Source organism: Corvus cornix, chromosome 3, assembly GCF_000738735.6.
Source record: "Corvus cornix cornix isolate S_Up_H32 chromosome 3, ASM73873v5, whole genome shotgun sequence".
In the NCBI taxonomy this organism is placed as follows: Eukaryota; Metazoa; Chordata; class Aves; order Passeriformes; family Corvidae; genus Corvus; species Corvus cornix.
This window is the reverse complement of record NC_047056.1, coordinates 5,440,264-5,467,098: the sequence shown is the minus strand read 5'-3', so window position 1 is coordinate 5,467,098 and position 26,835 is coordinate 5,440,264. Positions and strand designations below refer to the sequence as shown.

The window sequence follows — 26,835 nt, the reverse complement described above, 5'->3', positions numbered from 1 at the left end:
TGCACTCAGGTTGCTGCTTTTCCAGGTTGTGCTGCTACACTCCACTGGGGCAGTTCTCTTGCGCTGCATTGTGCTTCTATCACTTACATAAAATTAAAAAAAAAAAAAAAAAAAAAAAAAAAAAAAGACTCCTTTGACTAAATAAACTGTGATAGAAATATATTTACACTATGCGCATTTTTACAGGAAATACAACTTGCTAAAAATTTGCAATTAATAACGCCACCACCCTGCAATTCACTGCAGTCAGAACTAAAGGATTTGAATTTTTAAGGTTTTTATTAGAGAAGTTGAAAGTTTCATCTCAGGACTGACAATAACATAATTATCTCTCTTCATTTATTTTGTTTATAGGAATATGTAGAATTTGTTTGTACAAGCATATACAACAAAGTAATTGGTGCTTAGTACATTGAAATCAGGAATCTGATTTGTTCTAAACTACCAGTTTTCCATGCAGTCATCTTTGAATTGGCAGCATGGACAAATTTCAAGCCGAATGCTTACATGCATTGTTTGCAATATAACTACAGCAAGCTCTGGAAACATGCAAATTAACACATTAGCAAATTGGTTTTATATCTAATGGACATAAAAAGGTTATTCCTGATATGAAATTCTGAAAATCTGCATAAATACTTCTGTGTAAAATTAAATTAGTTATGTACTTCTCTTTTACTACAAGTATCAAGAATGCCCACGTAATTAATATACACACATATATATAGAGACCTTGTAATGCTAAAAGTCTTTGTAATTAATCAAACAATATTCTGTGCCATACATTTACTCAGTATTTACCAGCTAGTAGCATGACTGTGGTCATATAGTAGGCATTACAGCCTTAGTAGCATTTGTATCACATGCAAACATACTCTTAGCATTTCTGTTTACTAATTTTATCACGTGGCAACATGTATGTGATTTTCTACAATGTTGTGTTTCCCAAGTGTATAAATACTTTTTACATTTTCACAGTTACAAACTTTTTGCCAAAAGCCATTTAAACAATCTTTTAAGTTAAAATGAACTGTAGTATCCGGGATCTGCAGCAACAGGATCAAAATGCAATTTCTATACAAGCAATGTAGGATGTAAACTTTTCTTAAAGTGCCTAACACATAATTCCTTAGAGCACTGATCAGTTTTGGCACGAATACACTGTATTTCCCTCAGGTTATCCACTGCAGTAACTTCTACAGGATACTGGCTCCCCTCAGACATGATAGAGTTGATATGGCACTTGTGAAGGACATCATCAGGCTGCAGAAATACCCTGTCAAGTTACTGCTGCAGCTGATGAATTTAGTCGATGACTTTGCACACACTGTACTTTTGAATATACGCAGTTACCTTTAAACTGCCTGCTGTCTGCTGCCTGAAAAAAACCCCACTTGAAACACAGTTTAAAAATCACCCAAACTAAACGCCTTACTATCTTAACTATTACTTGGCATAAGGTCCAGTTCAGTGGGCTCAGGGACATCAGGTGCCGAGCATCTGACGAGGCGTGGCGTGGCGGTGTCTGGCAGCGTGGGGTTTCTGCACAGCAGATCACACATGAGAACACAAATGGGAAATTACACGACTTGAACTACAGTTTTTTTGCCATCTGAGATGATATTAAAGGTATCTTCTGTGTTTCAAGGCTCTGATTGTGTGGTTCTGACATAGGCAATGTGCCTGGTGAGATACAGAAAGGAAAACAGGAGGGGGTTTAAAAAACTCTTCATCTTTGGGTCAGGGTTTTTCTGAACAAAGGAAATTCTTATGGAAATCCAACAAAGGAAATTCAGTGCCCAGTGTTAAAAAAGAAACAATGCAAACCTTAAGACTTGGTGGTCCGTAGCTACACTTGATATTAAGAATAAAAAAATCCAAAACAAACCCCTGCCAAAACCAAATCAAAACAAAATCCCACTCTTCAACCTCAGCAATGTCATTTTGAATTTTGCTCTCATTTTAAGGATGCTGTGCTCTCCAACTTCAATTTGCTTGTTGAGGCTTTAAACCACTGTTGCTGGCCTGCGATCCATCTCTGCTTCCAGCTTCACCATCTGCTGCATCTCCTTTGCCTGCAATCCAAAATAACCGCATGAAGCGTTGCATGAGACCTTTTGTTCCCAATGACGCACGTTTCACATGAGAGCGTCTGAGTGAAACATGGGCAAAACACACTGAAGAGATAGGTAACAACATTATTTGGACACTCCTCGTCCCCCCACCCCATGTCACTCTTTTTTCAAAATCGGATGTAATCTTTGTATCTACAAATTCTTAGGAAATGTGTTTTTATTCTATTCTGGGAGCCATGGGTTGACTTTCTAAAGAAGTATGTGGTAAAATGCAGAAGCCCCAGTTTTGGGGAAGAAGCTAGGCAGATGCCAATTTACTGTTTCTCCAGATAGGAAATATCTGGGAATGTATTGTTACTGCTGTTGTGAGAATACTGCAATGTGTTAATGCCTGAAATTCATCTATAATCTGGACTTACTTCTTTCATAAAGACAAGGAATGACTAAAGTCCACCAGTATAACATCTTCCTTGCAGTAGGCAGGTTTTTTTAAGCAGTATTTTTAAAAAAACAGTATCTTTTTAAAAAGTAATTTTTGTCTGATCTGGAGATCCTTATGATTACAGAGCGAGTGTGTTTCACCTCAGGATTAGAATACTGCTATATGCTCCATGGAATCACACACTGTGAATGCACCTGAAACTGTATCCAAATGCATTATGCAAAATTCAGCAATGAATACATGCCAGACCTCACTATAAACTCTGCCTGCCTCGGGCTCTGCAGGCAGAGTTAAAGCTCTGCGTGTTAATGGTGACTGACCTGGGAATCCCCTCTCAGAGGGGAGGGCACTTTTTAAATTCCCTTCCTCTCTGATGCACACACAGCCACACTCTCTTCTCCTGTTAGCATGTTTTGGTGTGAAACTCCGCAGTTTAAAGCAACTGAGAGTCAGCATCTCCATTTTCCCCAAGGGCTCTCAATCTGGGAAGTTATTTAAATCGTTCCCCAAGGACCCTGAATAAATTGACCCAGAGGGCAATCTAACCATCTATACAAACTCAGGAGCATTAGGACAAGTTTCAGGAAGAGACAATCCAAGCTGCTATTTTCTTTGGTTTAACTGCTGTATATCCATCATGTAGGGAATAATGCTTCGGGGACTTGATTTATATTAACTATGTTCCCCCAGAAGTTGTAAGAGTTGCTTAGACAGGGAATTTTGCTATACAAGCTGCTACTTATGGAGTCACCTATTCTGGATGTGCAAACACATTTGCATCAGTGAAAATGGGCAGATGTAGGTTGAAAGTAAATGAGGGTGCACCTCTACTCCTTTTGCAAGATAAATGTGGATTTATGCAGATGTAACATACCTGCCTTCTTGAAAAATCTAGCCCTGCGCTTGCTTAATCATCCTCATCATCTTTTGGGGAAAAAAAGTAATTATGATAACAGCAAAGCAACCATCATAAATATGATTAAAAATTAATCAATGTTCTCCATTTAAATGACTTAAAAGCTTGAAAGTAATGAAGAAATAATTTTAACATGAAAATATGGAAACATAATAAATAAATCAATATGGACAACCTCTTCTGAAACGTTGGCTGGATTTTGCCTGTGTGTGAAATGAAACATCCAAATAAAACAAAACCCTGTGGTTGTTCCTTAGTGACTCACACATTTCACGTTTCAGGCTTGTGACTTGACTACAGGCACAGAGTCCTATAAATATTCTGTGTCCCAGTGTATTGTGTACAGAATTCTTTTAGAGAACCTGGCCTCAAAGACCACATTAGCACCTAGCAGAGGAGCAGGATCTTGCTTGTGCCGTTCTGAGGCTGGGTCAGACAGTGCATTCTGACATGAACGCACCAGCGCAACAGGACAAGCCTCTGGAACCTACAGTGGATCCATGGAGTCAGGGGCAGCCAAGGGACTCTGCTTTCAGGATGCTCTCCCGAGATCTCAGACAGGCTAGGAAACACACACAGTAAAAGAAAAAAAAAAAAAAATTTCCCTAGCCTAATGAGAGGTTTTTTTCATTATTAGTGTCAATAAATAAATGTTGTTACAGTGGGTGCTGTCAGTGGTGCAAGATGTTACCAATTCAAGGGAGTAATTCAGATCAGGCAGTGCTCTACAAGGGGATGTTCCAGCCCAGTGCAGCTCTTTCCCTTGGCAAGAAAGGGGTTAATACAGATTCCTTGGAGTAACGATTATTTAGGAAGCTACAGCAGCACAGCCACATCATAAAGTGTAATTGCCAGAGCTTGTAACGTGTTGCAATTTGAAGTGAATTTTAAGGTGCTCTTCCACAGACACTAGGTAGCTATTTCCAGCCATCTATTCTGTATTTCGCTATTCTCAGAGTGGAATTACTTATTTTATTACCATACTAAAATATGTGGATACCCTTTGTCTGACTATCAGCATTAGCAGTTAAACATGTGTGTTAACACTAAACTACTTTTTTTAGATCAATAGACACTCTCACAGACAGTTTGGAACCCTAACCAGATCTTCCAGTAACAGCAACTAATGTACAAGTTAATCTCTAAATATTTCCTCTGCACATTGCTGTTCATATTCATCTGAATTTCAGATGCTAAAGCACAAAATACTGTTAATATTGTGTCAGGCTCAAATATCTGTGTGCAAACAAGATTAACACTGTGCTCACTATGTCAATGGCACTTCCCAATGGTTGCATTTACAAGGAGGGCTCCAATGATAATGATTTAATTTAGAAGGAAAGCACACTGAAATAATAATTTGCTTATTATACGTCCATCCTACCTTGTGTTTGAGACACTGCATGACAGGATTTCAAAAGCTGTTTGTACAAAAATAAAAATGTCAAAATCGAGTAATACAACAAGAAGCAAATTAAATGAATGAAAACTGAAGTGAGATTGAAAAATTAATGCAAGGAAAACATACATAAAACAAAACAAATTTAAATTCATAACAGTTTGTACTGAAGGCTGTTTCCACACATAATTCTACTTTTCTCCATTGTATATTTGTATGAAAATTTTCTTGCCTTGTTCGATCAGGAAAAAAAAGCTTTTTGAAATTCTCATTAAACAAATACCACCTGGATGCAACTTTGATACATCAATGTATATACCAATGAAACCACAGCCAGCTGGGGGTTGCAATGGTGCACTTTTGGGGCTACAAGGAAATGGTCCAAACAGCACACATGGAAATACATGCTCTGATGGATCAAATTAGAGTGAGTTAAAAAGCTGTTAAGGACAACCCCTGTGGCGGAGGCCACCACATGCCCACACAGAAGTGATAACCAGCACATGGAGAAGCTTATTCCATTTAATATCTGATGATTTAAGCTGACTCAAATGACAAATGAGCAAACTCACGTAGGCTGTTGCCATCCCTCAGCTGCAGAGCTGTAAGCCCAAGTGAGGAAGCATCTAATTGCTCAAAGAGGTGACCCTTCAGTGACTCACACTTATCCCAGCTCCCTTATACAGAACGTGGTTATCACATTATGGTCAAAAGCACAACCAGAATCGTTCTCTCCTCTCTGCATGTTTTTAAAAAATGGATCCAAAGCTCTCTGAAGCCAATGGAAAGAAAGAACTAATAACACCATAGCTCTAGATCAAGCCCATCATTTTCTGTCAGCTATCACAGTGATGCTACAGATCTGCCATAACCTAATTTCCTCCCCCAGGTCCTGCCTCCCCCAGATCCTGCCTCCCTGCCTTTAGATGCTGCTCAGGAGCAGACTGACTGAGTGATTCATTCATGCTGGATGTTGGAGATGGCATCTACAGCAACCCTGTCAGGGATCAGAGTGGGACTTGTGGTTGTTTCCCAGGAGGTGGAGTGATCAGCAGAGCCGTGGTGGCTGGGGCTCGGTGGTAGCAGCCACCTGAGATCTTACAGAGCTGTCATCCCCTGGGAGTTACCCAGGCTGCAGCTTTGGGCCTGTAGGACTCTCTTCTGACAGTGGAAATACTTGATTTGCCTGTACTCTTCCCTTCCCTACCTGTTACAGTGGGGAAACTGCAACACGTGTATCAGACAACGAGGCCCGTGGAAAAGAAATATATATGGACAGATTCTTGATAGATGTTTCAGAGAGATGTTTATTTTCCAGCCACATGGCCGGGGCTCTGCCGAGGAGCTGCTCAATCACGGGACCCGAGGGTCCTTGCCTGCGCAGGGGAACACAAACCAACCAATGGGGAACGAGGCTGACCAGGGGCTCCTACCCCTCTGCAAGATGGCTTTAATTTGTATTATGGTGTCTTCCAGAGAGTTCAAGTTGTGAACATTTAACAAACAAAGAAGTGAGTATATAACCTGAGACAGTAATGGGTATTAAACAGAAAGTAGTGGCTATTAAATGCTCCCCTTCTCTCTCACCTCACTGAACTGCTGGGTATATTATATTCCCCTTGCAGTTTACATTTTTAAGTGCAGTACTGCAAGTCCATGCAATTATTCCAGCTCTTCTGGCTCAACCTTTCAGCAAGGGATCTGCTCAGAACAGAGTGTTGCTTCCACCAGAAATAAGATTATAATTTTCCTTTCCTTGCCAAGTAGTTTTTCAATTAAAAAAAAAAAAACGGCTTATAAACTAGCAGAAAATAATAAGATATTTTAATTAGGAAAGGGTGTACTAGTACAGATAAAACTCCCCATGCTACCGTACATCTTTAGAATTCAGTCCAAACTCAGTGTCTCTCAGAGTTCAGGGATGCTCTGGGTACGTTTCACCTCTAATTTTTCAATCAGTACTAGACATGTAAGTTCCAAAATGAAGGAAACTGATTTGCTTGAGTTACTTTTGGGGAGTAAGTAAAATGGATATGCTGGGTCCTTAATGACTGTCATATCCAGCTAACGAGTATCAGTGTGGCTAAACAGCTGAAAGGGCACTCTGGCTGAGCAGTTCAGCTCCCACAGGCTCAGCTGAAACAAATCTGGTGCTGTATCATCATTTAAGCCACCTCATCTCTTCATTTTGACTACCAAAGTAGGCAGTGATCATGAAAAGTCCCCATTTTGGTACAGACTTACATTCAGAAGGATTCTATTCAGTCTGACTCTGGTTACTGTTTTCTCTAGCTTGCTTTTCTCTTAAGCCTTTAAAACAAGATACCTGCTCATTCTGCTTCTCCAAGACTTCTAAATGCTCAAGTTGAACTTTTTTCAACTGATCCATTTCCTTTGACTGCTTCATTGCCAGCTGTAATTGAGAGAAAATAAGGGGGGGGGGGGGAGAGAATATAACACATTATTAACAAATAAAATAAAAACCTGCTTGGAAGATACACACATATATGGTGTCTTGCCCCATTTAGATGGCATGAAACATCAGAGGACACCTAGTATACCACCCAATCTTAAGAAAAGCTTAATACTAATTCTTTATTAATTGATATATACATATTGCACATAACACACAGACTTGGCAAACACACAGGAATGAACAGTAATTCTGTTAATTCAAAATAGCTTCATCTTGTACAGATGTCACATCTTTTATGCTACAAGTACGTAGAACAAAGCAAAGACAAAAATCTACTAGAGCTGGATTCTCACCACAGAGGAATGAAAAAGAATATGCAGAAACAGTGCTCAGTGACTTGTCAAAGTTATAGTTACCCTTTTTCTCTCTTCCAGGAACTTTTTTGTGTTGCTGCTGTTCAGTTCTCTGACTCGCCTGAAAAAATGCAAACGTTCTCCATGAAGACTCATTGGAAAAAAAGAAACCCAAAAGCTACAATAGAGAGAATCACAAACTCTCAAGGCGTCTTTTGTCTTCTGATTATCTGCACCAGGTGGGACTAATGGCAAATTGTACATTCCCCTGGCTACACAACTTTACACTTAGAGATTTCCAAGTAAATTAGCAGTATGACTGAAGACTTGACTGTTGTGAATGAAGTTTGCTTTCCTTACTCAAGAGTGGTGGTGAAAACGTCAAAAAATTTTGTTTCATTAATTTGTGCATCCCTTGCTGCACTCTGCTGTCAGTTTTGGAATACAAAAAGTGCTGTGTGTCTTAGGAGTGGTAATGGAAAAAAATAATCTGATGATCACAAGCAAAGTTACACATATCAATACTGCAAGCTTCTTAAAGCTGCTATTTAAGCAAAAATATAAATATACAATTAATAGTTACATAAAATAACTGAAGCATCTCTTCCTAAGATTTCTGCCATGAAAGAGAACAAAAACAGTTCAAAAAGTTGAATCAGCCTGCAAACCAGAACTGCTTTCGGATCTGGGAACAGATTTATCTTGGAGTCATTAGTGAGGTCTGACACAACAAAGCAAACAGTTACCAAGGGCTCTGACAACTCATCCTCCTGATGAGCTGGGAGTGTGCAGCACTCAAGGGACTTGGTTCAGCCGGAACAGGTTCAGGCTTTGGTATCAAAATAGCCCAGTGCCAAGGAAGGGATGTAAAAAGGGAAAGAATGAGCCAGATGGCAAGGCCAAAGTGAAGGGGAAACCCCAAAGGCTTATGAGACATCATCGTGTACATTCTGCTTTTACTCCCTTCTCAGTCAGGCCCTCATTTCACTGAAAAAGCAGGAAAGTATAATGCTTTTGAAGTACAATAATTTAAATGTAATAGTGTGATTAGACCTACTCTAGTTAGTCAAAGATGTTCTGGGCCTCAGAGTTATTAAAAGGATAACTATGAGAAAATCACCATTTTTTCCTAAAATTGTCATCTAAAAATATATCCAGCACAGTCATTAGACCTTGTTTCCATACATAAAAGCATGGTTTTAATAGAATTAACCCATTACTTCCCTTATCAGGAAATGATACTCACCTCTCTCTTTCAGCTTTGTTTTTGATAGATTTGTCCTGGCTTATGGCTTTGCTGTTCTCCATCGATATTTTAGCCTGGTTGGCACGCATCTCCTTGCTTTCCCTGGGCAAAACCAAACAAAGTCATTAATGCTTAAGATACAACAGTTGTGGAGGTTGGGTTCCTCTACACTGTGGTTACTTTTTTCCTTGACGAGTTAAGGAAGAGGAAAAAACAAACAACATGAAAATTCCCTTCCTTTGGGGGGAATTTACACAGCTTGAGCAGGCATCCAGAAATCTCCATTTATTCCAGGGAATATAATCTGAAAGACCCATTTAAAGCATTTTTACACTTTGAATATAGTAAAAGGGTATAAACCACTCTCTTTTCTCCCTATTATACACGTTGTCCTAATATGAGCTACTGTCAGATACTGAGAAAATGCAATTTATCTTTTAGAACTGCCTAAAAAATTTACAAATCCTGCACTCAGAAGGTGTCAGCAGTATCAACAGTAATAATATTTGCTAGTTGTGCTATGAGCTGACAGACTTCCTTTTAAATCTTCTACTTTGGGCCTGAGGAGAGCCCTTTGGGCCTGAAAAGAGTGATTTAGGCCATGGTCAGGCTGGTGTTTCATTTCTCCTTCTAGCTCAGTGAACCTTTTAGCCTTTTCTGTGAAATGAGAGAGCTTTTTAAATTTTTTTATTAAAGAAGTGTGATGCCTTTTTTGTTTTTTGCCTCCAAGAGTTCATAAGGCGAAGCATTTCCTGAACACAGAGTTAAAAGCAGTGGTATCACAGCAAAAATTAGTCTGGGTTCTAAAAAAATGATGTGTTGAGAGCACATTTCATTCCAACAGTTCTTTCTCCAAATAAAAGCTTTTATTTTCTATACTGAAATTGAAGTGATTTTCAGGCACACTGTCTTAAGAGGAGTGCTGAAATAATTTATTTTGATTACTGTGCTGAAGGATATGAAAAAAGTTGGTGGAGGTGTTCAAACTGACTTAGCCTGTTTGCATCAGATACAATTTTAGAGTGAAAGAAGTTAAGAGGATTAGAGGACTACTGTGCATCACTGATGATTTAGAAATGAGGCACTGGCCACGGAGGTGGCTGAAAGGGCCAACAAATCACATTGTCTCCAGGAAAAACACTCTCCCTCCCACAAGCAGTGGTGATTCCTGGAGCCAGAGGTAACTGGAAGAAGTGGATAAGCCAGGATGGTAAAGAAAATAAGAAAAAAAGGATTCTGAAATTGTGGCACTGCAAGATTTAGCTGCTGATTCCCCACTGGGTCATAGTGACTGCACCTCTGAAATTTATACAAACATGTATTTTGAAGGGATACTTAACTTTAAGCATGTAAGTCTATCCTTGGAATTTATATATACATATTTAGATGACATCGAAGTGCATTAACATGTTATTTTCTGACACCAGTATTGTTTGAATAAATAGAAATCTCTTCTTCTGTTAAAAAAACCCACTACACAATTTTTCTCTCTCTCAGGTTATTTTATCTGGAGTACATAATGCTTGTGAACAACAGCCTCATGTCCCCAATTTCTGAACTGCTGCAGGATCACCACATCCAGATCAGTCAAGGTAACTCAGGCTGGGGAGGCAGGGGGCTCAGCACCCCTGGAGCTCAATAAGCTTCAGGTTTTTAGCAGTATCTGCTGCCTTCTGCTTTGTTTTTAAATGAGCTCAAAGCACAGACAGTAATTGCTTTTTGTGCTGCACATGGAGGGAAAGCACCTTCCCTACAGCAGGCAACTGCATCATTTTAGATTATTGATCTCTGCTACCAGCCCTGTGCCCTCTGTTGTGATATCCAACTCATTACCCAGCTCAGAGAGAGGGAAGTGGTAAGAACAGCCTGCTGAGAGCCTGCTCCACCTCCCACACTGCCCTCACACAGATCCCTTTTTTCCTGTGGATATACCTGAATTGTCTCCTGGCCTCTACAGATAAATGCATTTATGTCTTCCTACACACAACGTATTACATTAAAAAGTTTGCAAATTATGAAGTGTGAAGTCTCTTTGGGGCATTATTATTCACATGTCAGTATTTCACAGTCCAAATGCTCCTAAAATATTCATAGATTCAGACACAGTCTTAAATTAGTTTTAAACAGGAAAGTCCCCTGTCTGCACATTTAGGACTGCCACACAAACTCCCAAATAAGCAGGAACACACTAAATTGCAATGAATAAAGCAGAAAGAACATTGAAGGTAGTTACTCCTGGGACAGCTGAGCAAAAGAAGTTCTCAGGATTTATCAGGATGTAGATTTTCAGATCTGGTTCTTAGTAGCTTTAAACACAGAGCAATATATGGACTGAACACAGATGATTTGTAATACGAAAGCAAAATCCATTGCTAATATAAGAATCATAGACAAGAAATGATGGAGGGCTGTTTAAACAACATACAGATACAGAAATTCTACACCCAAATACTAAAACTGTGAGGGAAAAAAAACTTATAAAAAAATGTAAGTTTTGCCTTAATGTATATCTAATGACAGCTTCTAGCAAAGTTAAGAGAACATGGAAATACATATGGAAAACAAAAAATTTACTTTCCCAGGCCATATATTAGTAAATTATCTTCCAAGCATTCTGATGAATTTCCAGTAGGATAGAAAAAAAGACTCAAAAAAGAAAGTGATGTGATTTCCTGGGCTGATGCAGCCAAGTATGATTTAGAGGTACAGCACCAAGGACTGCACCTTCCTCTGGCTAATAACTTTTGAATGATAAATTTTAATAATAATTTAACAATAATTAATATTATAATTTTAACAATAATTTAATAATTAAAAATTTAATTTTTGGACTTCATATTTGACTGGATGTGTTTTGCAGGTCAGCTTGAATAGATAGGCTAACACAGAGATTAACATAAAGATGAACTCAGTACAAGCCTTTTGCTGGGACAATTTGTTGGATGGAAAGCTTGCAGGTCCCAGCATGTGTTCTCTCTGATGCAAAGATAAGCTGTTTTTTCACTCAGGAATTTAAAAAAATAATTTCAATTCCTTCTTCAAATGTGATTTATTTATTTCTTTTCCCCCATGCTTTTTATGTGAAAGGTGCTGAAGACAATTACCTATGAATCTACATATGTATGAATATATATGTGTATGCACAAATTTTATGTTCATACGCTTTTAGGCTGCTCTGAATAATAGAATATAGGACAAAAAAATGATTCCTCTACTTACCACCACTTTCAGCACTGTGACTATGATGTGTATTTAATTTTATTTGATTTCAAATAGGCAGGATGGTTAATTACAAAAGCAGTAGTGTCATGTAGCATCTTCTGGGTGATTATGGCAGGATATTGTAGATAACACATCAGTCTAATGTAGCTTATCCTGCAAACCCTTTAGACCTCACTTTTCATGGATCTGTCTTATAAGCCGCCAGTGCTATAAACATGAGTCCACAGCTGACAGCAACTCCAAAGGATATTTCCGTATTTGATACTTCTCAGTTTCCAGCCTTTCAGTTGAAGTTCCTGGGTAAAGCCAGTGCAAACTACCAATGCTTCATCACCCCTGCTGCCTTTAATGAGGTTCAGATGATCTAAACCAGCTAAGAAGCCCACTCCTACATCTACCTGTTGGAGGTTAGGATTTTTCCTTTTTTTTCTTTCTCTCAGGGAATTTTGTCCCATTTGTTGCTAAGAGACGATAACGACCCGTACTTATGAGAGACAAAAGAAGCGGCCAAGGTGGGGGGAAGGGTGCAGCTGCACTCTCGTAGTTATGGGGCTTTTCTCTTGGGAAGGGCAGAGATACCTCGAGATTTTGGCTGGAGGGTGAGGGGCTGGGCTTGGCTCCTATCGCTCTTGGGATCAAAGGGGAGACAGGCTGTGGTTGCTGTGGGGAGAATGTGCCACCACTGCGGGGTTCCGTCTCCTACTGTCCTCTCCTACCATGAGTGAAGCTCCGCTCGTAAGAGCGGCCATTGCACTGGGACCTTACGAACACCCGATCTCACTAGAAAGGATCCTCACCACCTACTGCGGTGCCTCAGGGGAAAACCCGGGACCCTGAGCCCCTCCCGCCACTGCCCAGCCCCGCTGCTTCTCTGCCGCTGCTCCGGGTTTTTGGCTACACTATAACACCGCACCCCCTGCCTGCCGGGACACCCCACCGCTCTTGCTACAGCTGTGGAGTTTCTGATACATCCCCTTTGATACCCCGGGTGTGCCCGCCTCTGCCATTCCAGCCGCTGCTCCAAGGTTCCTGCTACAGCTCATTTTCGCCATGCGGAGGGGCATCGGGACCAGCTACCCACCGTGAGTTTATAAAGGAAGCCCCTTTTCTATCTCTTCCACCGCCGCGCCCGCCATTACCCCATGAGGGAGATGCGGCCGAGCTCGCGCCACAGCGCCCCCTGCAGGCGCGGGGAACCATCGCAGCCGCCCTGCCCGGCCGGGAGCCACCAGCGCCCCTGCCGGCTGTGAGCAGAACTGCACCGAAGGGGAAACCGCCTGCAGCCGAGAGAGGCTGGTGCTGGGCTGCTGCTCTGTTTGCTGCTGCTGCTGCTGCCAGAGTTGGTGGTGTTTGTTTGCCTTGTTTTGTATATATATGTATTAGTAAAGAACTGCCATTCCTTTTCCCATATCTTTGCCTGAAAGCCCCGTAATTTCAGAGTTATAATAATTTGGAGGGGAGGGGGTCACATTTTCTGTTCTAAGAGAGGTTCTCACCTTCCTTAGCAGACACCTGTCTTTCAAACCAGGACACTACCTAAACCTTCTATGGTCACTTCTTTTACTTCTATCGTGCATTCAGCCCAGTGCCTTTGGCAGCAGTACAGGAGCTGTCAATGCAAAAAACTACAGCATTACACAGAGCAAACCTAAACCAAGCCCTCATTATTAGGCAGCACTGCCCTGCTCACCTGTCATGGGAAAATTTGAGCTGCTGGGTTTGTTGTTCATGAGCATTAATGAGCAGTTTCTTCAGTAGTTCACACTGCTGGTTCAAGTGCAAGTCGCGGATTTCCTGCTCCTCGGCGCTGTGCGTGTTGATCATCTCCGACCATTCCTTGGTGTGCTGAGCCACGATCTCTTTGACCTGTGGGAAGGTAACACCAGCTTTGTTAGAAGCTCCCAGATGGAGCAGCTCTTCCTGCTGCTGAAGGTGATGTAAAGACAATCATGAAACGGTTCTAAAGAACACAGCTAAATTATGAAAAAGGAAGTTGCATAAATGAAGTTGCTTCACAGATAGCAAAGCCACTGAGGACACTGCTGGGTGGTATAAAAAACAGATGTAAACCAAACCCTACTATTAGGACACTATTATCTAAAGTGCCCTGAATAGACTGTCTGAATAAATAGGCTCTTCACTGTACTACCATTGTTTTAAAACCTTCTCTAACACCGAGTTAATAATAAAACAGTTTCACACTTTTGTTGCCAAGAAATATATATATCTTAAAAGTACTGAACTTAACAATGGCAAAACCTAGTGAGCAGGATTTCTCTGAGGGCTTAAAGATAGCCTTTGATTTTGTGGAGACAGTTTCACAAACAGAGCGTTTCCAGAGAAATCCTGTATTTAGTACAACCTGACTCTGAAGATGGTCTACGTATCTTTGTTTTATATTCATTAAGTCAGCAGGGAATCTGACAAGTATTCTTCTCTTGCTTATCTCCCAAGACTCACATGAATAATGAGATTAAAGTTTTGGAATGTTCCCAAGAGACAGTATTAAGAAGTCTAAATCACCAGAGTGGTTATTATAATAATATATCACACTCACTGATTTTGAAAAGAAGCTAATAGAAAGATATGTTTTATTAACCTTTAATAATTATCTTTGGGTGTTTTGACATGTTATCCTACTTTTCCATAAATGGTATACAAAATGTGCCCCCCAATAAATCCATTTTCAGGCACTCATTTCAACTGCAACCAATAACATCTGGGTCATCTTCTGCGAAAGCAAACTGGATCCTTTCTATCAAAAATTGCCATAATTTTGCTTAGAAAGTGAGAGAATGATGCCAGTATTTTAGCTGGGGTTTGCATAATGAGGAACAGATTGTCTTGCACACAGTGGTGAAGGTGAAAAAAGTGGAGATTTTATCAGCCCCATTTTCCATTCTGCCCCAGAGAGGCTCCTCTGAAGGTGATGCCTGAGATGCCTCTTACCTAAAGCTCATGTTGCTTAATAAAGAGGGAATCTAATGAAATAAAGAAGTGAGTAATTCTGGAACAGATCAGGATGACTACCACTACTTGAAAGCCAGATCTGCACTTAACTATAGCTAAATTGTGGTCTCATATCAAAACTGATACATGCAGCTGATAGAGAGCAACCTGGAGTTTTCTACAGAGAACAACAAAAGCCTTGTGAGGCAGAAGTTGGTATGACTAAGACAGGCCCAATTCCATCAGGGGGTTTAAGAGTCAGTGTGCCTCCAGCAAAATGAGCCATGCTTATTTTTGTGCATGTGGGGAAGTATACTACTAAGCCCAGAGCCTGTCAACTATGAAATTATATGAAGGATGTGGTGCAGTTTGTGGGAGTAGTATTTTTAATAAGGTGTTCGTAAGTACTGCCTTCAGAGCCAGAAAAATACGAGGATTCAGTTTTAAAATGAGTAAAAATAAATGCTTGGATGTTGTGAAGGAAGAAAGACTAACTTTTCAGGTGGAGTTTTTGAGAGGCTCAGGGACAGACACTCCAGCTCACCCCTGGCACCACCTAGGGCACTTTAGTTTGGGCCAAGTTTAGCCCAAGCTCCTTGAACCACGGGTGTGAAAAGGTGAGCAATTCCAAAGCAGGATTTATCACTTAGATACTCTCTGCCTCTCTTATATCTGCAGGGCCTCAAGCACCAAGACACTTGAGTTAGGCTGCATGAATCTCCTCTCAACAGTGAGACCTCATTTGGCTTACCAACCCCCAGGGAGACCTAGGATGAACTTAGGAGAGCTAGAAGTCATGGCTGAAGGTTTTAGGAAAACACGTTCCTTATTTATATTCAATGCAGAGTTTCCAGATGGAGTCAGCTCTATCCACAATTTGAATAAAAAATGGTGTAGGTAGATCAGTCCAAAATCCTGGGTGTAATTTGGAGCACAGCAGCAAAGGGACTGTGCCTTCAGAAAACTCCCACAGTCACAGTGTTAGAAATTATTAATATTTCAAAAAGACAAGTGCTGTGACGTGGCCCAGGGAGCAGGAGGTCAAGTGTTCACCACCACCACAGGCATTCCAGGAAACAAAGAAGAGTTTGCTTTTATTTAAAGCCTCCTTACGCTGTAGAGAAAATGCAAAATGAACTTTGCATGAAAGACGAAGCATGACAATAAAATAGTGAAATAAATACTGGAAGCCATGGTGAAAGCAAGTATTTTGTGACTTTGTTGCAAAGAGTTTACAAAGCCCAAACAAACACAGAGGAACAAAGACTCAAGGGCACATTGCAAATGAATAATGTGATAATTGTTTTTAAATGGTGAATGCTATAAACCACAGAGGAACTTGAAGGCAGGAATTCTGACTCTCAAGTACACTGATACCAAAGAATCATGTAACATCTCATAGAATTATTGAGTCTAATTCCCGAAGAAAAACCCTGCAAGGTGACAGTGTGGTAATACTTAGATAAAGTATTTAATCTAAGAAGGAAGTAATAATCAGAAAAACACGCTGCCTGTGTTCATGGACAGATGTGCTGTGATGTGCTGCTAATTCCAGAAGCAGCAGGCCGTCTAAGAAGCAGATACACCTCCTTGTAAAACGAGCTTTTCTCTAGGGATGTGAGGGACAGAGAAGGTTTCTTTTATTACACATCCACCAAGGCAGAAGTCTCATTTCAGGTACAGCAAGATATAACCTGATGAGAAGGCTGTAAGGGATGTACCAAACACCAGCAACAGACTTTAAATACCCAATTTGACTCAGATTCCGAACAGCTTAGAACTCATGGCCATTAAATCATCTGAAATCCAATTTTGCTGCAGATCTGTGATACACTTCGAAGTTCAGCTGTAGTAAATTCAGAGAATATCTCTGCTTTTCTCCGATTTATTAGCAGCATAGTTGAAATGACTATTTAATTTTCACTGGGCTGCACTCTTGTCCTACTTTCTCCTATTAAGGCAGAGTTGCTCGTCCTAAAGGATAGGAAAAATAACCATCAGCTAACTTCTCTCTTTCCTGTTCTGCAGACTGTCTTTGCAAGCCTGTCCTTTCATCTGTTCCTACACTGGGCCTAAGAGACTAATTAAAATCCTGATAAGGAACCTTCTTTTGCACAGCATATATGCAAGAAATTTGTTTAGCAACTAAATTCAAGCAGGAATGATCTTTGAAGTAATCTTTCCTTTATTTTCTTTTCATCCTCTGCCTGCTTGATATTGGGACCTACTTTCCTAATGCAGGGGAGTAATTTGCATTTGCTAGGTTAATTGTGTGTGAAGTACACGTTGGGACATTCAGATTTAATTTCAATATTCTATGTCAAACTCGGGCTGGATGTTTCCTCATGACAGGAGGAGTTTTGTAGATGAAAAGGTCTCTTTGGTGCCAAAGGTGTGTACAGGCACATTGTGGCACAGAGCTGTACTGGAGGACATGAGCTGTAATTAAAGATGAATTATGTTCCAATCTGATATCAAAATTAGTGGGCCAAATGCTGAGAAATGCTGAACAACTGTTAATTAATCAAACTCCTAGTATATCAGTGTAATGCATTCAGCATCTCAGAATTCAATCTACTTTAATTGCACCTACCTTCATCTAAGATAAAAGTTAATTTCCCTATGGTCTTGAGCACTGTTTTCCAACCTGTTGCTTGCAAACCTTTGAATGATCTCCAGGAATAATTCAAGGGCCCACACACAGCAGTTGAAACAAAAGAGGTTGGTAAATAATCTGGGCAATTTTGATGGAACCACAGTGAGCAGGACATTGAAAATCATTAGAGGAAGCTTCAGAGGGGGATGACTTGCAGAGGAGTTCTTTGGGAATTATCCAATAATCAGAAGCTTGGAATTTCAAGTCTTACACTGAAGTCTTACAGTTCAAATCTTACCGTTAAGTCTCCTTTCAAGATGTCATCCTAGAACCTGACATGGGAGTGGACAAGAAAATCAATCTTTTTTTCCAGGTATGGATTAAATTGAAGGCAACCAGTTTGAAAGCAGGATTTTGAAAGGAACAGGGCTCAGAAACAGAATATATTTGTGGAAAGGGAGAACATAAGTCACATTTATTGGATTTGGAAGATTAATGAACATTTGGATGTTCCTTGTGTACAAATGACACTTAACTCCAGACTCTGAGTGACATAGGTGAGAGAGAGATCAGAGCAAAGACATTTCTATGTAATGTAACTTCAAATGAGTTTTGGAGCTTATGTCTGGATGATTGGGAGCCAGTGCTCCTCAGAGAGTTTGTTTCACTGAGAGAGGAATAAATTTTTTATTTTTTAAGTTAACTTTTATTTTAGGAAAGGGTTCTGGACTTTTCATAGGGGAAGAAGATAGGGAGAATAAGACAGTACTTTAGGTTTTATTCCTGGGGGTGGGGTTGCTACATCTACAACTGAGAGGGCAGCAACAAGAACGCAAACATGAAATAATAAAACCAAAGACTGAAGTTAAAAGAAGGCAAGATGAAAAGTTATTCTAGCCTCAAAGATGGCTGTGTTTGTGTGAATTTTCTGTTCTCGTCTGATTCTTTTTACAGGTTATAGATTTCACTGGGGTCAGTCTCCAGTACTGCCCTCTCTCCAGATGATTTTGTACATGGATGAGCCTTCTGGTGTCCCGGCCACCCTCTAGTCTGGATAGCTTTCAAAAACATGTCAAAAAGTCCTGGATAAGACTTCCAAAGGAAATAGGGAGTCAGTGAACACAGTAGTGGGATGGAAGTACAGAGGAAACAGCTCTGAGCAACTCCTGTGAGCCATGACCTTGAGACCAGCTTTTCCAAATTAGCTGAGATTGAGTCCCAGGGCACTTTTATTCTCCAGGACCTTGTAGAAAACAAAGCAACGAAGCAATGGGGAAAAAAATCCCCACTAGAAGTAAGAAGGCATTTGGCTCAAGAGCAACTTGGAGTCCTCATTCCCTAAGAAACAGATTACCAAGGCCACGGCGACAATGACGGAAAATGAAATAGAAGCTTCTTTATGTATGTATTTTGGGAATGTATTTAGCATCCAAATTTCATATAACACACATTCTCTTTGTTTAACTAGAGCTGACACAAATGACCAGTTTCACTTCACGAGGCACAAATACGACTCTTTCTTCAAAAATTTCAAAACAGCAGGAAATTCGTGTTGCTTTAAAAAAATTTTTTAAGGAACACTTTTAGACACTCAATTACTCCCATTCTTTTCAACATGTTATTATTGCTGAAAATGATTCATATGCTTCCAAGGAAATTAACTACCACTTGGGTCTCAAATCTCTCTTTCAGAAGTTGCATGTGTTAAAATTGGCTGTTTGCTTACCTTAGATTTGTGATCTGATGTTAGTGTCTGAATTTTAATTTCCGTTTCTTTCTTCAATTCAACACAATTACTTCCTCTAAAAACAAAAGGAAAATCGCAAATGTGTGCCACAAGTTAAACATCTCCCCATTCAGTCAGCTCTTACTAATTAAAATGTTAATCAAAGTTGAAGTGCTGCACAGTATTGGAATGAAATTATTTCTTCTGGCAATTCATTCACAACTTACAAAATATTGTTGGATTAATGATCATTCAATTCAAACACCACATGATTAATTCTAGATTGGCCCAGCAATTATTCTGTTGCTGAGGATGTGTCAGGCATCTCCATTTATGATACTCGGTTCCTTTTCCAGGCTTAAAATACCTTGCCAAGAGAAACCAGTTTCTGCCTGAAAACTTACAGGCCTATTCAGTGCCTTGCCATGATTTTAGACTCTGTTTTAAAAGTAATTTTGTTACTTATATTTAGTTGGAGGCAGAGGAAACAAAGTCATTTGAATAATTACCTCCCAGGGTGATTTGGGTGTACTAAATTTGAACACCTATAGAAAGTGTAAGTGTCCCTCTGTGAGAATAGGTGAATGGGCTGCAAAGGAGGGGCCTGGAATAAAACAGTATCTTGAGAGACCTCTGTTTGGACACCACTGTAACGTTTTTGTGTTGGATTATCCACTAATGTAAAGTGATGCAGCTCCACTGTCTGGACAGGGACACGTTCATTTATCAGCTGCAGCTGGCCCTAATAAGAAGGTCATTGCTTGACTGCAGGAACATTAATCCATGTTTGCTCCAGAAAAGGAGATTTATGAAACTCTTAACAAGTTTAAATCCTATTTTCATATCAAAGTACTGCTAAACTTACGGAAATTAGCAGAAAATTTTACCATCAAACAACACCAGGAAAGCCCTTACTGAAAATAGTGTGGTGTGTCTTGTTTTCCAAGGTCCAGCAGTCATTTATTTTCTAGCCACAGCAAGGGAAATTGTGTAGATGTTTCTAGCACTGATTTGACACTTTGGAAGCAATCTAAAGTCAGAGAGAGAGGTTCTGACTGCTGTTACCACTGCCTGAAAAACCCAACAGCTAAAAGAGATGTGTTCTTTGATCACACTGTGATCAGGGTGCGGCTGTAATGCAATATCTGATTTGTTGATCAGTATGAAAGACACTGATTCTTTGGCGTGAATCAGACACACTTTATCCCAAAATAGCCTAATTAGTTCAATCATTGGACTCTTCAGAATACCGGACATCCAAACTGATCCCTTCTCTGGAAACGCAGCTTTCATCATATCCCAAGGCAACTTCCAGCGAGTTTGGACACTGGGCATAATGGGAATTGCCCCCAGCTGCAGTGGCAGAGTCCATGGTTGAACCATGGAGTCACAGCTGGGAACAAATACCCAGGGACAGCCCAGCCCAGTGTCACCTACCCATGCTCACACAAACAGATACACTTGGATTTCTGAACAGTCCCAATAAATCAGAAGGATCTTTATGTGCCCTGATTTTAATTCAGAGTGGGAACACAACCATACCTATCCCCATATGCCTCTCTGAGATTTGCAAGCATCTGAAGTGTATGACAGAAATAGCACAGGGAGCAAAACCCTGTCCATCTGTCAGTGAATTAGCATGTGATTAAAAAATCCTACTTTGCTGAACAATATGCAGTTGGCATTTGTCACACCATGTGGCAGAAATGGACCACAAAAAAACCTGCACGACAAGATCAGAAGAGAAAGTTGTCTTTACACCTATCAAAGGCCTTTTTGTCAGGAAATAATCTGACAATTTCAATATGAATGCCTTGAAAACACGTTTAACAAGTTCTCTTAAAACTTTTATTGCTTGCAAATGCTCCGGAATGATAGCCAAGGAAATGGAGCTTTTCCTGTACTCACTGAACCCAGGACTCTGGCTTCATCAGAGCATTTAATAAGTTCAGTAAAATTTATAAATGTCAACCAATGTGTTCACTTGTACGCATGTCCTTTAACACACTGCACAGCTAGGGTGGGCATAAGTACCTTGCAGAGTGGGCTTTTAGGGCTCACCCCGAAGGAAGCCCTTTAAATATTTTGCTATGGCATTAAAAAGGGTTTTCACAGGAAGTCTGTGTTGATACTGATTTTGATTTGGCTGCTAATTAGATGCCAAAAGGTAGTCCTGTAACACTGAAGAGCCATCAGGTGACTAAGAGCTCTGGAGTCCATGGAAACTATGGAACCATGGTAAGGAACAGTATTTGGCTTTGCATTGGAGCTGCTTCTGGAGTGGTCATTTCCAATTTTAACTCATAACAGGAAACTTATCATAAAGGCTTTGGTGTCCATGGAAGAAGCGTTATAAAATTAAGAAAAGATGCTGCAAGTAGCCAATGAAGTGACCTCAAACTGGGAATCAAATTATCAACTGCTTTGATACTTGTCCCATTTTGGGGTACTCTGGCCAGCATTGTTATCCAGAGCTTCCCAATATTTATTGCACAGAGCCAGCCATTTCCACCTTTAACTTCCTGGCACACCTTCCTTGGCTGTTTAGTCTGGACAGGCAGAGGCATTGGCTCCTTCTCAGGCCAACAGGAGCACTGAGATTCTTAAATACCAGAGCACAGGGAAACCTTTCTGCCCCCACAAGAATTATGGTGCAATGCCCAGAGTTCACTTCTCTGCCCCTGGAATAAATAACCTGACTGTAATTAAAACTCCAGCTATATCAGTAACGTTCTGCTGTGCTGTATTCTATGAAATTGAATCAAAGCCACATTAAATCTATCAGTCCTGCAGTTTTCCCCTCTCTGTTTGGAGTAGTGGTAATTTTCTGGAAGAAGCTCCTTGGATTAGAAGTATTTGTGTGCTTACAGTTCTCCTGTCTTGGACAAAAAGAAGTACAGCATGAACTGCGAGCTTTCAGTAATTTAGTGAGGAGAATTCTCCTTTCCTTGTTTACTTCTGACAGTTCTGTTTCTGTTCCTTTGCCAGATTGCAACGTGCACACTCAAAAACCCACCACCGTTCCAAATAATTTACAGAAAAAGTAGTCTTGGAAGATTCAAGGCCAAACAGGCAGCTATGTTCAGTATTCAGTGAGTGAGTTGCTGCCAGCTGTTGTTGCCAGATGACAACAATATGAAATTAAGAGCAACTATTAGCATAGCTGGATATGGAACTAAAGTAATTCCTGCTGTCTCAATGAAATTCCAGTGACAGGGTGAAAGGTGGAGAGGAGAAACTGCTGCCAGATGAGCAGCAAGGCAACAGCAGGTCCTGCTACTTAATTCCAAATTAGAATTAGACATTTTATTGAAGTCATCAGCATCTTCCAGGAACCTTTCTGGGACAAGCAGGAGATCCACACAGATAATATCCCAGGCCATCAGCTTGTGCAAATCAAAACAGCTCTACTCAAGTCAAAGGAGTAAGACTGATTTATCCCACCTGAGCATCTGTAGGTTTTTTGTCAAAAAGAAACTTCAACTCAACAGCACGGCAAAAGTCTATTATTTTCAAACATTCAAGATTTAAAAGCCAGCTTTTCCCCTAAAATCAAATCATTGCTGCTTTCTGGTCATTAGGGCTGTTGAGGACCTTATTCTGCTCTCATGGAACACGACAGTGACATTCCCTGGGGAGTGCAGTGAGACCAGACCAGATCAGACCACAGAAATAAAAATTTGCGACAACTCCTTCGCTTTTAATTTTAAAATTCTGATAGCAGAAGACTAGAGAAAGGCAGAGTGAGTCCCATATTTATGAGCTAGGCTCATTCTCAGGTTGATGTAGGATGCTGACTCAAGCTGCAATGAATGCTTTTTATGAATGCTTTATTCCAAACCACAAAGCATAAGATATCAAATCTATTTCAAGTCTAAAGAAAAATAATTTAATATAATCTCTTACCCCTTCTTCTTCATCGCCTTCTCTAACATTTTCTCGTATGATACCTTTTCTTTATCATATTGGGCCACTATTTTGTCAATTTGTGTGCAGTGCAACTTCTGCATGGCGCTGTGCTCCTGGAAAACAGTAGGACCTTACCATTAGGTTGCTAGATTTTTGACGTTCAATTTTCTTATAAGAAAGAAATATCAGTGTAAGAAATACCAGTGTATGTATGAACAGACAACTCTGACAATGGAATTTAATCTGGTCTAGCTGTGTGGTATTAAACATTCCAGGTATTCCACCACAAGCACCAAAACATTTCTTCTTTGTTAGAAAAATTAAAACCTGCAGTGAACCATAAAAATATGGTACATTTTGAGACAAAGTAATGATGGAAAAGAAGGAATAAATGGAATAAATTGGAGTAAATGTCCATTTAAGTGCAATTCTGAAGACCTGGCCCATGGCCCCCAGTGACTGCAGCACTCTTATCATTAAGAAATCCCACCTTGTGGCAGAGCTTTTCCTTTAGCAAGCAATAGCAAGCTGTGCAATACAACTTAACTTTATATTCTCCTTTATCTGAACAGCAGCTCATAATGATGCAAATATTTGACCAGCACGGAGAGCACCAAATATTGAATTTACACTACAGTAGGAAAAATGGTTCTTTCATTTATGTTATTTTATTAATACCCAATTGCCCTGCATTTTATCTAATCGTGGCAAAAAGAACCTCATTAATTAATATGGCTTCATCCAGGACTTTATCTCTATTTTTTTACAGCTCTTTTTGCATCTATTCTACACTTGCTGTTCTACTGCTCTTTATTATTATTTTCTACACACCTTTGCCTTATCACTGTTTCTTCCTCTAAAAATGCTAATTAAATACTTTTACACTCACTTTTACCAAAACATTAATACAAATGCTGCAATGCTTTTAAAAATCTAGTACTGGGCTGTACCCCAGCACGCCAGCATCTGCCAAGCACTTCCCTAGGGAACACATACAGCTTCCAAGTGTTGTATTCAGAGTGGGGAACTGAATTTGCTTTTCCACAGAGGATTTAAAGGTAAACAAATAGACTCTGTCAATATTAAAACATGCCAGCCTCACCAGGGGATGTTTACATTGACTAACCAGGCAGGGAAAAAATAGGGGCAGTGAAAAGAATGACTCAAGCTTGACAGCACCAGCCAGCCACAGGTGAAGTGATTGAGAGCATCTCTCAAACTACCCACTCCCCTCTGAATGAGCAGAACTGTCCAATTCGTGCCATAAAAGACTAAGCACAAATTCTGCAAAGCATGAGACTCCTGCCCACTCCATGATCTAAAAAGGCACATCATGCAGAGCTAGAATTCCTGCTTTTCCCTCACAACAACCATCATTTAAGCCCTCAGTCTTTGTGACACTGAAATCTTTTGCAGATCCCCTCTACTGCTACATCCTGCTCATATGAAAGTCTTGCATCTGAAACATATTGTGGACCATATCCCCTCATTCCCTTCCCTGGTTTTCCTCGCTATACAAGTTTGATTTTCTGTCTGTGCTCAAAAGAAAATCCATCACACCTTGATACTGCACCCCAAACATCTGTCAAGATTCTAAGAAATATGAATGGGTTTTTGTAGCATCTTTTGTTTTCAAATGCAAAGTTTCAGTTGGTAACGTGTTTTAGGTTGATTCAGAACATGTTTGCAGGTAAAAGTCCCCTCAGGTAGGTTCTCATGATTTCCTCAATCCCACTGAATTTGCACACCTTTCCATGAATACATTCACAAATTACATGTCATTACAGACTGAAGCCACAGATCTGCCAGTGTTCTGAGAAGCCACATAATTGGTACAAAAAGACTCAAATCACAGCAAGAGTATCCATGGGAAAAGAATAAAGAGTCATATACTGTTCCTTTGGGGTGTGTGTGTGGGCAGAAATCACAGTTCAGTCTATTAAAGGGAAGAGGAAATAAATTCCCATTATACAAACTGTTATTCCTGCCTGGTATCTCCCTAAAGCAACACAAATACTGTGTACAACTGAAAACTGAGGTCTGGAGGATTCTTATTACAGAATAGAAGGATGAGGAAATAAAAAAAAGGAACTAACACTTCCAATTCAAAAATCCATTTTGCAGAACTTTATTAATCTACAGCCCCATCATCTTTTGTACTCTTGCTTTTGCATTGTGAAATGAAGATTTTTTTTAATGTTCTTTTTTACTAGGCTTTAATCCAAACAGTATTTTCAATGTCAATACGGAAGTGCAGGAGATGAATTTGGGGATTTATATTAATTATGCAGCTCTGGTTACTGTCTAGAACCATATGAAATTCCTCAAGGGGCACTTGCAACTATCCCTGTCGTGTCTGAAAACTCCAGAACTGTACACCACAATCCTCTGTTGTGCTGCTGGGCTGGTAGAGAATATATATCAAGGTAATCCTTCACTATCCTTCCTCTTCTGTCTAGCCCAAAAAGCACAGACACTACCTGATAGCCCTGAAAAATAATAAAGTGAAGCAGGGACCCACAAGAGCAGGCTGCTAAGAGGTGAAGTTGGTGACTGAGATATGTCCTTTGCCCTTACAGCCCACCTGCCTGTGATGCCACCCCAGATCATTCACCTAACAGTACTCAAGATATAACTTGATAAAGAAGAAATATAAACCACAGGACATCATTCAGACATCAGCTGTTCTGCACTTGCACAGTAATATTCATACTGGGAGATTAAAGTTACTTCAGGGAATGCAGGCAGGAAATACTCTACCTCAAAAGCAGCCAAATGCAGGTGTTTTCATGGATGTGTTGTTTAAGAAAAGCATTTCTGCACTCTGCAGAAGTGACTGGACATATTATTTTAAAATTACCAAAAGCACAGGTTACCAGAGCTAAGATTCAAGAGAAGTTATTCCTAACAAGGAGTTTTTTTTAAATGGTGACAAGTATATGAATTTGCCACTGTTTTTCAAAAGTCAAACACAAGGAATACTACAGCACCAGAGGCTGATAGCTTCCAACTGGACTGAGGTTTGGATCATGTTCTTCACTCCCAAGAGTAATCATCTGCTCTTCAGCAATCCCAACACAGGGATTTTTGGAGAATGCTACTGTAGCTGCTGGAGCCAAAATGGCTGAGATGCTGAACAGAAGTAAATAAATGAAAGGTAACATCAAAGAACACCACTGACAGAGTGCTGTGTGCTGGGAAGCCTGGCACCACTTAATTTTTGCTCTCCATAATGCATTTTCCAAAGCCAAGTTTAGATGGAAAAGCATTAGACTTTTCTTTCCTTAATAAGCATCATGAACAGTTCCCTTCTGCTTACTTAGTCCTCCAGATCTCTGGAGTGTCTATGGTTAAATGAGAGCCAGCCTGTTTCTGGAGCTTTTAGGTTCCGTCTGCTTCAAACACAGGCTTCCTGAGGCTGATCATGGATAACCAACTGCAGAGTTCTCCTGCTCCATCCCAGCTGATAAAATGCACTAAGAACAGCGAGGAGCACTGCCCTGAGATCAACTCTGAGCTAACATGGCTGCACTTTCCTGCTCAGACTCTCTGAATTCCAGGAGCCGCCCTTACTGGAGCCTTTAGG

General features: G+C 40.2%; 1 protein-coding gene across 9 annotated transcripts in view; it reads right to left on the bottom strand.

Annotated features, from left to right (window-relative positions):
* Positions 1–260: 260 nt before the first annotated feature.
* Positions 261–26,835, bottom strand: part of PLCB4 (phospholipase C beta 4) — a 186,790-nt gene continuing 160,215 nt past the window's right edge. For 7 of the 9 annotated variants that reach the window (XM_039569012.1, XM_039569014.1, XM_010403024.4 and 4 more), the window contains 8 exons: positions 23,247–23,362; positions 19,341–19,416; positions 13,760–13,935; positions 8,848–8,949; positions 7,665–7,722; positions 7,159–7,245; positions 4,818–4,854; positions 261–2,075 (listed from right to left, as the gene is read on the bottom strand). In XM_039569012.1, the coding sequence (XP_039424946.1) occupies positions 1,987–2,075; positions 4,818–4,854; positions 7,159–7,245; positions 7,665–7,722; positions 8,848–8,949; positions 13,760–13,935; positions 19,341–19,416; positions 23,247–23,362 (741 nt within the window). In that variant the 3' untranslated portion in view covers positions 261–1,986. The remainder of the gene's footprint in view (positions 2,076–4,817; positions 4,855–7,158; positions 7,246–7,664; positions 7,723–8,847; positions 8,950–13,759; positions 13,936–19,340; positions 19,417–23,246; positions 23,363–26,835) is intronic. The other 2 variants (XM_039569015.1, XM_039569016.1) reach the window with 1 other exon arrangement.